At 38.7% G+C, this 13209-nt stretch overlaps 1 protein-coding gene across 1 annotated transcript; it reads right to left on the reverse strand.

The window, feature by feature from the left end:
- Positions 1–3671: 3671 nt before the first annotated feature.
- On the reverse strand, positions 3672–12540 carry rnaseh2a (ribonuclease H2, subunit A). Its single transcript, XM_080451173.1, has 9 exons — positions 12441–12540; positions 11393–11540; positions 10328–10399; positions 9711–9837; positions 8591–8678; positions 7140–7277; positions 5203–5290; positions 4761–4884; positions 3672–4218 (listed from the first exon to the last, which is right to left on the reverse strand). Exons 2-9 carry the CDS (start codon positions 11517–11519, stop codon positions 4053–4055), a joined length of 930 nt encoding a protein of 309 aa, XP_080307299.1. The 5' UTR covers positions 11520–11540; positions 12441–12540; the 3' UTR covers positions 3672–4052.
- Positions 12541–13209: the final 669 nt, after the last annotated feature.

The raw sequence follows: 13209 nt of genomic DNA on the forward strand, positions 1-13209 counted from the left end.
ATTAGCCTTGTGTTACCTCTCCTTCACTGAGGCTGTTACGCACACAGGCCTATGTTTATAGGCTGAAGGCCAACATAACAGGACTCATCTCTTTCACTGGGTCAAATTAAGGAACAAGGTGATGGATGGTTAGAACAATATGTGAGAGCAAAGACCTGACTCAAGAAAGCAGAGGTCAAGTCAAATAAGAACAAACCAATCCACCATCTCCTTCTCTGCATTTATTTCAAGGACATTTGGCGAATTCCTCTGACTAGTTCCAACTGTGATGTGACACTTCCATTCATGAACAGCCCTCCATGCTCTGATGTCAGCAGTGGAAAATAAGCAGCACAATCCTATTAGTGCAATTATGAGAGACAGCGTGAAAATTAACTGGGGCTATCTACAGCTTCTACCATGAGGATTAGAGACTTGGTACTCCATAGTCACCAGGTCACCACTTAACCATGTCACCACTTTATTCCTGGTGCAGGTACGCCGTCCTCAATCGGGCAAATAAATATATTAAAGACAGACTTAATTCCCATGTGTCCCCCCCCCCTCCCCATCATGATCTTACAAAGCAATATCTACTGTATGCATGAACATCTCTCCTCCAACGTCAGAAACTAGATACAACTGTAGACCTTGATGTCATGAGAGTTTAAGGCCAGAACTAATGCATAGTTTATAGTAGACAGTTACAGTATAAGACATTGAATATAGTGTGGATTCACAGAATGTTTGAGCTTTGAGCACCAGTTGTTTGCTTTGTTCTATGGCAGAGCAATTGACTTTGAATCAGAAAATGCATGCAATGTGCAATTATCCTGCTTGTTATCCTGGGTTTTCAGGCTGGGCAGGGTGAGGTTTACAATTTGAATCTTTAAAATATAGCTTCCTTCTCCTTTCTCTGCCCATGGGAGACAGATAATGTATGAAACTCAGCACGTATTGTCCTATAGTGCTACTCTCACTGTGTTAGGTCTGCTGCTTTTATTCTACATGGGCATGAATGGAAACCAGTCCCTGCCTGTTCAATTCCATAAATACATCCACATGGCCATCCAAGTGGAAGGTGCTGGTCATAGCTGACTAAGTCCAAACATACTGTATAATGAATTAGATAGCATTCCTATTTTGGGGGAACATCCAGAGGCAATAGCAGATCTACAAGCTCACAATGCGTTGTGAGCTCGTAGATCGGCTATTTTCGGCAAAGAGATTTGGTGTAGAGGGGAAAAAAGGAGACCAAGTGCAGAGCCAACTCGGGTCAAGTTTACAAAGTATAGAGGGTTTAAGTAGTTATCCTCAATAACAATATGTGCAGTCATACTACACTCATTGAAAAATGAAACAAAAGGGCTGACGTACTCATTTTGATGATACATTTAGTCCATTAGTGCATAATCAAACACAAACATGTGCACCTCGACACTGAAACTCAACTTATCAGTTCAACCACATGAACCCAAGCATCGCTATACTGTGTGGAACATTCGGTGAAAATAGAATATCTCCAAGCTAGTGGCACATTGTGAGCATTTTTCGGCAAAGATATTTAGTGTGGAGAGGAAATGGGTTGTAGGGGGCCTAGTATAGACCCCTGGTGGACTCCAGTCAACTAAGTATAGATGGTTTAAATGGATAACGCAATTATAGTATTCTTTAATTCCAAGTTTCTATCCAAGATTCTGTTCCACAGCAATCACAGAGGGAAACACATTCTGATGTGTGTGTCACTCATGACTGACTGCATGCTATGTTTCCTTAACCACTTAAATCCTATATACTTAGTTGACCAGAGTACCCCAGGGATGTATACTAGGCCCCTAATTTCCTTCCCTCTACACAAAATAATTCACTGAAAATAGCCAATATACAAGCTCACCACACATCGTGTTACGACGCGTTGAGCTTGTAGATCAGCTATTTTCACATAATGTTTGCCCCCAGAATAGGGACTCTATGGTTCTATGGTTTATGTGGTTGAGTATAATCTATTGATTATGATGTGTTTGTGGACCACCTATAAGGTCCCTATCCCCTGATCATCCTCATTCAGCCTCTGTGGGACAATGAGAGGGTGATCTAATAGCATTAAAAGCAGCAGTCTTTGACTGAAGAAGATCCCAGATTAGCCCTCTCCTGGTTGTTTACAACCCCACTGACATAGCAGGACACTGGTCTACTTTGGGGGATTTGATGAGTCCTTGGGGACGTTATATAAGAAACTAGAGCGAGAGACAGCCCCTGGCCAAGATTAGAAAGAACAGAACAGATCACACCACATGGACTACATGTGTCTGGTCAGAGAGATCCAGACATCACCAGCAGCAGACGCTGCAGGTCTACTTTCTGGAGTATAATTTTAGATAAAACTCTTGATTTACTGAACGGACGCTTCAGCTGTCAAGGACTCTTCGGTGTCTCGGCTTGTGGATTTTGTCTTCAGATTCTTGTCACACAGGCGTTGTCCTACAGAGCCATAACCATGGGACGTGTGACTCAGACAGTGACTGTCACAGCCTCTGAAAAAGACTCTTTCCAAAGGATGGCTTTGAGAGTCATCCCTAGAGGAGCCTCATCCCACTTTGTCGGGAGCTCCATCGTCATCCTGTCCTCTTTTGCGGTATCGACCCTGGCTATGAACTTTGGAAAGAAAATGCAGGAGTCCAGGAGGAAATCCACTGTGAGCTAGCATTCAGAGATGGAGAGATACACCTTGATTCGCATTTTGGATTTAACCAGGGAGTTAATTTACCAAGACATTCTTGATCATCACTAAATTATTATTATACATTGATGGATAATGCTGCATAGAAACCTGCCTTTTTTGTTGCCATGTTTTGATTGTACATAATTAGTTACGCGGTAACCCAAAAAATTGCTGAAGAGGGAATATTAGTAAAGTAAGATGGATCTATGTTTACATCGGATGTTCGACGTGTTGCTATATCAACGAAGCTCAATGGAAGTTCTGAGAACAACAACAATTTCTCAACCAAATGACGCTTGCAATGAAGTGCTTCGTTGGATATTGTAGATTATCCCAGGAGTCAATGGGAGACATACTTTTGTTGTAAATGTGTGTCGTTTCACTCACATTAAATTATATTTGTTGAAAAGGGAAAATGTGTTCCATAGTTGATGCTAAAATGGAGAATACTATTTCACATCACGTCTACTTTAATCTAAACTATAAAGCCAATAGAGAACGGAAAATGTTTAACATAGAAATGTGGAATGCATGATATACACAAAATGCCTTATTTCAAGTAATATAATTGTAATGTAATATAAAAATGCTCAATGACTAACAATTACCCATTAAGGAAGAGATTGTTAATGTACATTATCCAATATATTCTTAGTGTCCAGGGAAGGACAATGTAATCTCAGTGCCTGTGGAACAAATTGTCATTCAACAGTCTTTGCAAAGTTGTACCCTTTGCATTGACATAATATTTCATGTTTTAAATGGGATCCAATAAATGGCTGTGAAATATTTTCAAGTGGAACATTTCATACAAAGAGTGTAATTGTCCATATGGCCACTGGAGGACAGTGTTGGTATTCTAAACACCACCATTGCAACACAATCAGTTCACACATGACTATATAGGTGGCCTGTTTCTTATTGAAAATAAGTGCTATAAAGAGAGATACAGAAAAATAAAACAAAGTATTTAAAAAGTTGCTTTTATATATAAAACAAATATAGGAAAGAATACACGAAGCTATGTCAATTCAGGTTTGGACTGGATACAAAGAATACACAATGTTTCAGGAAGCACATCCATTCATGTCTGTGCTCAAGACTTATCTGTCTGAATGGACATTAATACGGTATGCATGTACCAATTGTATAGTTCAGATGCAGATTTTAACCACAAAGAATAGAGAAAACAATCGATTATCTCACAACACAATGTGAGCTGATGGATCTACCATTTCTGCTATTTTTGAAAATGTAGGACATTTTTGAAAAGTTTGCCCTAAATAGTGATGTCAGGGTTAATGTGACTAAGTGTTTCCGTGAGTGTGTGTGTGTGTGTGTGTGTTTTTCTTCACAGTGTGTCCAGGCTCAGTAGCTTCTTCTCAGTGAAAAAGCGGTGAGTCTTGTGGGTGGTGGTGTTCAGAGTGTTACCTCCTGCTGACCGGCTTAAATAGGACAACATGGACGCGTTGTTCTTAAGCGCTGCTCCCTTCTCCCCATCCTCGTCATCATCATCCCTGAGGACAAACATTTCAAAACAAGACCCATTTTATGCTCTGGGATATTACACATTCTGGGGTCGATTCATTTGTACAGACGTTCATTTTGTAACAGTTAAACCACATGAGCCTTAGCGTCCCTATTCTAGGCATATCATAATAGTTGAACATTCTGCGAAAATAGCAGATCTACAAGATCAAAACACATCAAGATGCGTTGAGCTTGTAGATTGACTATAGTGGAGAAGAGATGGAAAAAAGGAGGGGACCAAGTAACTAAGTAAATTTAAGTGGTTAAGCATGCCCTGGAAATCAAAGGCATCAGTTTCTATGACATCGACAGCCTAATTTAAATTTTGATCACATTTTGTTTGTTATGTTTTTTGGCTTCTACAAACTGTCCACAAACATTATGGATCGCTTTTCATTATTTATTGCTAAATGGGGGATAGAAAACTAATCGAATTTCACTGGTATTGCCGTTTTAAATTCTTCACTCCATGATCAGGCTCTCCCTCTCTCTCTCTCACGCAATGATTCAAGGACAATGTTTCCTTTACCAATGGACGGTGACAGCCTTGCTGTCCATCAGGGTCTGCGCTGTACTCCAGCTGAAGCGAACAAACTGTGGGTACCCAAACACTGGGTCCAGGTACTTCAACAGCCATGCTTTAGTCTTGGGGTCTGGAAATGAAGAAACAAGAGAAGAAACAAGTGAAGTCAGTGTATGTGTACCACTATACTCACAACTCCATGGGATACTCAAAAAATGATGTACCACGTTATCTTTTTCATTGTCCAACTCTCTTTTAGGGTCTTCCTTGAGTCACAAGAACACACAACAGAAAAAGATGGAATAATTGGTCACTCTTTTAATGCTTTCTTTTTGTTTTTTTCATATTTCAACAACACATGGTTCTTACTCAGAGGACAGACTTGGATTTACAGTACATGAGAGAAATTGGGAGTACTATCAGATTATTTTTTATTTATCCTACATACCTCCTGGATACCCTGAGCCATAGTCTGAATCAATCTCTCCAAGATCTTCTGGAAAATTCCAGCCTTTTACTGCATGATCCCTGGCCACCTGAGGAACAGGGCACAACATCAGAGCACATATTAATTTAATTTGAACTGACCTAAAATTTCAGTTTTCAGTGGCAGCCATGGTGGCTCCACAATCATCTTCTGTGACATTTGGCAAGTGACTTGGAATTCTACAGTATGTCAGCTGGATTTTAAATTTCTTGGCATCTGACCACTGCAAAATTAACCACTTAAACCCTATCTTATACTTTGATGTCTGTTTGAGGGGGGGGGATTCAGATATTTCACCTATAATCATATGCCAAACAGAAGGACAGCCAGTTTGAAAGTGGTTAAGAGAACACATTTGTATAAATGTCAATTTGCCATAATTCACAATTCATGAGAAGATGGGGGAGGGGTGACATGATGCTCACAACACGACCTCTTGTGACTAGACAAAATATATATCTATAGTGTACTGTAGGAGGACTATAGAACTGGAAATCTAGACAAAGAATTATAAAACTAAAAAGGCAGAGTGCTCTACCACTAGTCAAGTCACAGTACCATATACAGTATACTGTAGTGATACTATGGAAAACTTCTTAGATCACTGTTCTGCAATTTACACTGGGTAAAAAAGAAAGAAAGAAAGAAGCTAAAACAAAGCAATGTTTAGCTAACTTAATGTTCATTTTCAGCCACATTTGTTTTTAAATTAGACTGCTGGAGCACCGGGAAATTGAGTTTGGGGATACGGTCAACATTCAGGATGTCTTCAGCGCTGTTGGGAGAGTGCAACAGGAACATGTGCCTATAGAGGGAAAATAATGTCTTCTGCAAAATAATAACCAGATTTCAGAATTAAAATAGCCTGATACTGATGCATCTTTTAAAAGTATTACTGAAAGGTTCACATTAACAGGACCTTACAAAGCATCAAATTTGAAAACAGTAAACCTAAGTAAGGAACAATTGTGTACATCTGAATACCATATTGCTTTTAATCATTTCCTTTCCTTCATTTAGAAACTGATGATGCCACTGTCATTACAAGGTAGTGGAGAATCAAGGTAAGGTGTGACAAATCCTAAATTAGACGTAATTTTTTTTAAAGGAGTCAAATCCAATGTTTTATTAAAGGGTAAGACCACTTTGGTAGAGGTTTGGGTTGTGTAGTTACCTTGCCATGATGTAACCCCAAAGGTGGGCAAGAAATCAAAAATAATTGCTCCATCGATTAGAAATAGATAATTCAAAATATGCTCCTCATTGACTTACATTGTACGGTAAAACAGCTCTCAATGTCACTCTTTTAGCACATAAATGAACCCAAACATAGCTGATTCAGGCAATATAGAGCATCACCAAACCCAGTACTGTTTGTTTTTTTAATAAAAATGTCAACTTCCGGTATCATATGTTGTTGTATTGTGTGTAAGAAAGAAAATAAATAAACATATTGTTGAAAAAAAAAAAATGTCAACTTCCTGTTGATTTTACTATTTGAAAATCTGGATCCGGATCCGCGGATCCAGTCCAGGTTTTCTACTTATTAAAAATGGCAAAATCAACAGGAAGTTGACATTTTTATAAAAAAAAAAAACAGTACTGGGTTCGGTGATGTTCTATATTGTCTGAATCAACTTTGTTTGCGTTCGTTTATGTGCTAAAAGAGTGACTTTGAGAGCTGTTTTACCGTACAATTAAGTCAATGAGGAGCATATTTTGAATTATCAATTTCTAATCAATGGAGCAATTTTTTTTTCTTTCTTGCCCACCTTTGGAGTTACATCATGGCAAGGTAACTACAAAACCCAAACCTCTACCAAAGTGGTCTTGCCCTTTAAGGAGTCATGTACACAATGAGAGAGCAATGTAAAATATAGAGCATTTTGCTCTCTAACCTTGGCACAGATACTGGCAGCGCTGACAATAGGGAAGAGGGAGTCAGCTTTTGGCCTGACTGTCACATCAATGCCAGGGAACCGCTGGGAAAGCTTATCCTGGTACTTCTCTGCTGGGCCCACTGTATCCACAAACACCTACATAGTACCACAAGGGCAGAAGGAGAAAGGAGGGTAACATATAAGTAAGTAAGTAGTATGAAGTTCAGGATATGAGCGATTGTAAGTTTGTTAAAATAACTGCTTAATAGCTCTATATTCTAATAGTAATCATTGCTATAGACTGTTTGTTCAGTAACAGGTCTCTTTAGTAAACAGAATCCAATCAGGAGATAGATTTCATATAGGACACAGGATAAATAGATAAAAGAGCAGACAAAATTGGAAAGCAAATAATATCATACTTTCCTTCCTTCTATAAAATGAGGAAACCTCCGTCTGTCAGTATCCATTTTTCTCCTCAGTGTGTGACCAATCAATCTGAACTTGCACACGGCCATTGGCATATAAAGAGATTGACGATGCCCATTTTTCACTTTATTTTTATTTTGGGAGCTGCCCAACTTCTGCCAACTTGTTGATCACTTGATTTTATTCATGAACCTGATGAAGACCCATTGGGTCAAAATGTTGTTTGTTTAATAAATACACTGTGAGAGCATGTGTGCGGATAATTTTGTATTTTTTTTTTACTTGACTCTTTTATCCAGAACACATCAAAATACTCGGATGTGCATTAGCTATCCTTTAACCATTTGCATTTATTTTCTCATGGTTTTGGTAACGATTCAACATCAGGTAGTAAATGACCGGGTTGTCAGACAAAGCCAGGAGGATCAACTGAGCAGCGCTCATCTCCAAAAGTGTGCAGTCATGGTTGAGCTCTAAAAGTCTGTATATAGTTTGGGTGCGCACATCCCCAGGTATGGACAAGTAAAATTGAAGCTGATAAATGGGTTCGCTCTCCTGATTGGATGAAATTGGTGAGCTGAATATTCAGAGCCGTCTCTCCAGCTCTGAATATAGACCCCTTAACAGACGCCGTCACACTGATAAGAACCAGTATGCGCGCGCAGGCCGGCACCAAATGAAACCCATTCTGTCATGTCTCGCTAGGACGCCCCTCAGTAGCCGAACACACAAGAGCACACCAAAACAATTATGTTGGGAATGAATTGCATGAAACAATCACCTGTGCTTCCAGTCTCAATGTTGGTAAACAAATAATTGGTCTATTAGAGCTGGAGAGACAGGGAGACACCGGTTACTGAATAAACTAGCAATCACTAGCAATGATTGCTATAGGACTAGAGCTTTAACTTTTTGACAAAGAAACTTTTGTTTTAACCAAAGAAATTCACAGGACCTTTAACTTTTACTTTGGATTTTACCAAGTGGTGGTGTATTTGCACATTTATACAGCATTAGTGTATGAAATAAATTCTTCTTACCTCTGTGAGCTGTACTCCACAGTCCAATGCATGCTGCACCAAACCAATAGCTGCATCATGTGATAAGGCATTCAGGTTGTATTTTGTCCTGTGGAAAGCATAACATTTTTATCTGTGCATGTACAGTCTGTATTTTCACCCACCATGAAAGAAACAGTTCTACCAGTTGCCTTTTTATGACAACAAAACTCAAATTTGGAGTTGTGTGTGTGTGTGTGTGTGTGTATACAATTTTTTAAATAAGGAACGATGAGCATGTACATCCCCCTGGTAATCAGGTGCAGGGCAAACGGAAAGCCTGCATAAAAATACAAATATAGTCTGCACACGGTTAGTTAGCTCGCACTGTTTATTACAGATCAATGTTTCGATCGACATCCTGATGAAGTTTCATCCCAAATTTAGTTATTTGATTAATCAAACTTAGATTTCTTAATTGATATACTGTTTGCTGAGATAATACTTTGATCACAGATTGGATATCAAAGTGATCCCAATGCTGTTTGGGGGTTTTGAACTACTAATTCAAATCTGATCCACTCGGATAAGGATGAAAAGTTTTGAACTCTTGGGCCCTGAGGATAGAAATGTTGATTTGCAATAAATCGGAGGAGCTAGTAACAACAGTGTGCGGACTCTTTTTTTATACATGTTTCACCATGGTTCTGTGGATTTAAATCCCCTATGAGTAAAACTACAGACAATCACCCATGTTCGAGTCCCCATGAAAAAAAAGGGTCATTTTTATGGTTAAAGGGTTAGGGGTTAAGCAGTGGCGTGTTCTAGGTTTTTTCAGAGGGATACGATAATCATTCCCTGCACGACGTGCGCATGGTCGTGGAGATCAATGGATGAAAAGGTTAGTAGAGGGCTACGCTTGGCTAAGATTTTTTTCTGCAGGTGACACTACGTATATAGCGTAACACACCACTGGGGTTAAGGTTAAGGTTAGTGTTAGTTTTATAGTACAGGGTAGGGTTTGAGGTTATGGTTAAGTTAAGTATAAAAAAAAAAAGAGGCATTTTTTATGTAAAAAAATAAAAATCTGTTTTTTATGTAACCACAAAGATAGTAAGATGTGTGTGTGTGTGTGTGTGTGTGTGTGTGTGTGTGTGTGTACCTCTGTAACATGCTGGTAGAGATGGTATTGGGTGAAATAATCTGAATGGCCCAGCCCACATAGCTTTTGGCTTCATCTAGGTTCTTAAAAAGATTCTCTCGTTGTTCTTCTGTCAGAGTCTTTGAATCTGAAAGAAAAGCAAAGAAAAACAAATGTATCATGAGAAGTTTGAGCACCTCCACAAAGAACGCAAATATTACTCACAGATAAAGCAACGTAATGTTTTTATGGAACAAGGTTGATTTTTCACTGTATGAATGAGGCATCAACAATATAAATATTCAAAAGGTTTTGTTTTTTTATGCATTTTCGAGTTGTTTATTCGTCACACCCCCTGTGTTTAAAGACCTTTAATGAATTTGTAATACTTTATTAGTCAGAAATGTAAACAGCACAAGATACTGTCAGACATTTAGGCTAAAAGGATAACACAAAAAAAGTCATTTGCAGTGTAAAATTGCAGTGTACAAAGTAGATTCTACCATATCCATTGAACACATCCAGAAATGGAATAGGCCGGTCTCATTTATACTTTGTTGTTTTTGAGTTGAAAGATTTTCATTTGACGGTTGTGCAGTAAAATGTGGCTTAAATGTCGATAAGGCCAAGAGGATTACCTGCCACCTTCAGGCCTTTCATATCCTCCTTTCTGGATACTGGACAGTAACATATTCCGTATACCATGGGTCCTGCAAATCAATCAACATGACTATTAGAATGCTGATGTGTCCCAAATATCATGCCAGACCGTTGAGGCTGGTTTAACCTCTTGAACCCCAACACTGCCTATTCTGGGGGGGGGGACATTCGCCAGAAATAGCCGATCTACAATCTCACAACGCTGATCTGCTATTTCTGACAAAGACATTTGGTGTAGAAGGAAACAAGAGCAGACCAAGTACAGTTGCAACTCGGGTCCGTTTCACTAAGTATAGAGGGTTTAAGTGGTTAAGATAAGCTTTATTGGCCATGTTACACAAGGTGATAGGAATTGGTCTGTTTTCACAATCACATACAGTATCCCTGTATCCCTCTTTTACATGTGCAGTATACATGCACAGCAAAAACAAAGCAATACACAATACAGCTTGTGAGCCGCGCTCAGAATGACTAGGTAACAGCAAACCATAAATTAAAGATCTTCACTCAGAATTGACAATCACAGCCAAAGAAAACAATATAATTGAAAAAATAATGTAAAAAAAAGAAAACTTCTTCTTCTTTTAAAGTGTAGTGACAAGTTAGTTTTTCTGTAAAATAATTATGCATTGAGCACCCAAATTAGTTATTTTACAACAACATTCCCAGGCTGTGCAGTGTAAGGTGGTCTGAATAATGTAGATTTGACTGATGAAACAAAAAAATAGTTTTCAAACTCCAATTTAACTATTTTGAATTGGTATTTGAGGTAAAAGCAAGGTCTTATGCATATGCACAGCACACCTGAATAAGCTCAGAGACGGGTGCGTAGACGGGGATCAGATGTCTAGTATAAATAATAAAATAAAATGACCAGCACACCGTCTACACTTGCACCATAAGGACAACTTTATTTAGGCAACATTTCAGTCAACAGACCTTCGTCAGGCAGCTCTCTATTGACCGGTGTGCGACTGTGCGGTCCTTTTATTGTATTGGTATTTTAAAAAGTGAGCGTGGGAAATGCATCTAAATGGTCATACCCAGCACAGGCCCTCTGCCTGCCTCATCAATGCCCAAACAGCAATCTTCTGTCTTACAGATGTCTGGGATTTCTGAAGCCAGGCGACAGCTAACAGAGTTATCTGCCTCAAAGTCACCAAGATCCATGACTGCTGCTCTGGTTTCACACTGAAAGAAAACATACAGACAAAAAATACCAAGTTATTACTTACTACATACCATAACAGGAAAGTAGTAGACCTAATTATTTACCGTTTCATTTGTATCTTCATGTCCCTTGTGTCTGTCTAAAATTAGCTACATCTCTGACTCTATTGTGTGATTAACTCTGTAAAGTGTAAAAAGTGCGAAATAAATAACGTTTACTTACTAAATTGTGCATTTAACCCAAGCCTAGGTCACCATATGACTGTAAATGTCACATGTTAAAACCTGCTGCTGAGGTTGCATGATGTTCATTTAACTAGCCATGGATCACACGACGGTCGTCTGTCACGACCGACATGGATGAACTTCAACCTGGTGTTTGTACTTTCGTCATTTACGGACCATACATCTACACAAACGTTCAAATTTCAAAAATAAAGTGCTGACCCCATGGCCACAAATGCTTCAATTATGTACGGCCCCAGCAGTACCCGTATCATCCGTATTGTTAAATAAAAAGCATTTTAATCCAATCCGTGGCCATTTTCTCATAATGTATCAGAGTGCAAATGTGCAATACACCTCCCAACCCATAGGGTCACACAGTTGAAAGCATATGGTGAAAATACGGAGGAAATGGCCGGGGTAAGCATTTATATTTGAAATCTGAACGTTTATGTAGATGTACGGTCCGTAAATGGAGAAAGTGCAAACACTATGCTGAAGTTCATCCATGACTGTCATGATATGACAGTCATGTTTCAGGGCTACTCATTTAACATAACGAAGGCATGAACTTGTATAACTTAGTTGCCATACTAGTACCATTGCTTAATAAGTCATTAAGTATCGTTTATTAAATTAATGAAAACATAATGATAACTCCGCTTGCGGATAAAACAGAAAGCCAGTCATTCTCACCTTTATATGATTAAAGATGTCTCAAGTCGTGTATTGTTGTGGTGTGTGATGTTGCTCTTCTCCTTCACTGCTGGTGTGCTGCTGTGCTGTTCGTTTGGCGCCCCTGGAATGACGTAGTACACCAGTGTCCGCTGGGAAACGTAGTTGAATTCATTTTCCTGTAGCGTCTACGGTCTGCAGCTTTTTTCTGGCGTCCATAAAAATAAAAAAGTGAAGTTTTTGTGTTTCGTGGAAGAAAAATGTACCCAAACCTTTTTCAGGGTTTTTTATTTTATTATTTTAATTATTCTACAGTGTTTCATTAACTTAAAGTGCTAATAATAGTAGTAATAGTAGTCATTGTTATAGAGTGGTTGTTCAGTAACAGGGATCTCAATCTCAACATCTCTCCAGCTCTTTAGTAAACAGAAAATACATTTTCAGGTGGGTCACCCATTGCATCCAATGAGGAGAGAGAATCCATTCATCAGCTTCAATTTAATAGTGTTCCAATTAAAATTTTGTGTGCTCATTTGTTTTTAGTTTTTTCATTGCCACTATCCTGGGTGCTCTCTCCTGATTGGATGAAATTGGTATCCTGACCTGATTTTTTTGTTTTTGTTTAGAGATGGAGAAACAGTGAGTCCCCATAGTTACTGAACAAACACTCTAGCAATGTTTTCTATACAGAGCTATTTAACGCTTATTTTAACAAAAATAAAATAGCATTTACATCACCTCATTGAAAGGGCACTTTAGTTGAGTTTTGGGTTTTGTAGTTACCTTGCCA

Source organism: Gymnoscopelus braueri, assembly GCF_963280865.1.
Source record: "Gymnoscopelus braueri genome assembly, chromosome: 2".
NCBI lineage: Eukaryota > Metazoa > Chordata > Actinopteri > Myctophiformes > Myctophidae > Gymnoscopelus > Gymnoscopelus braueri.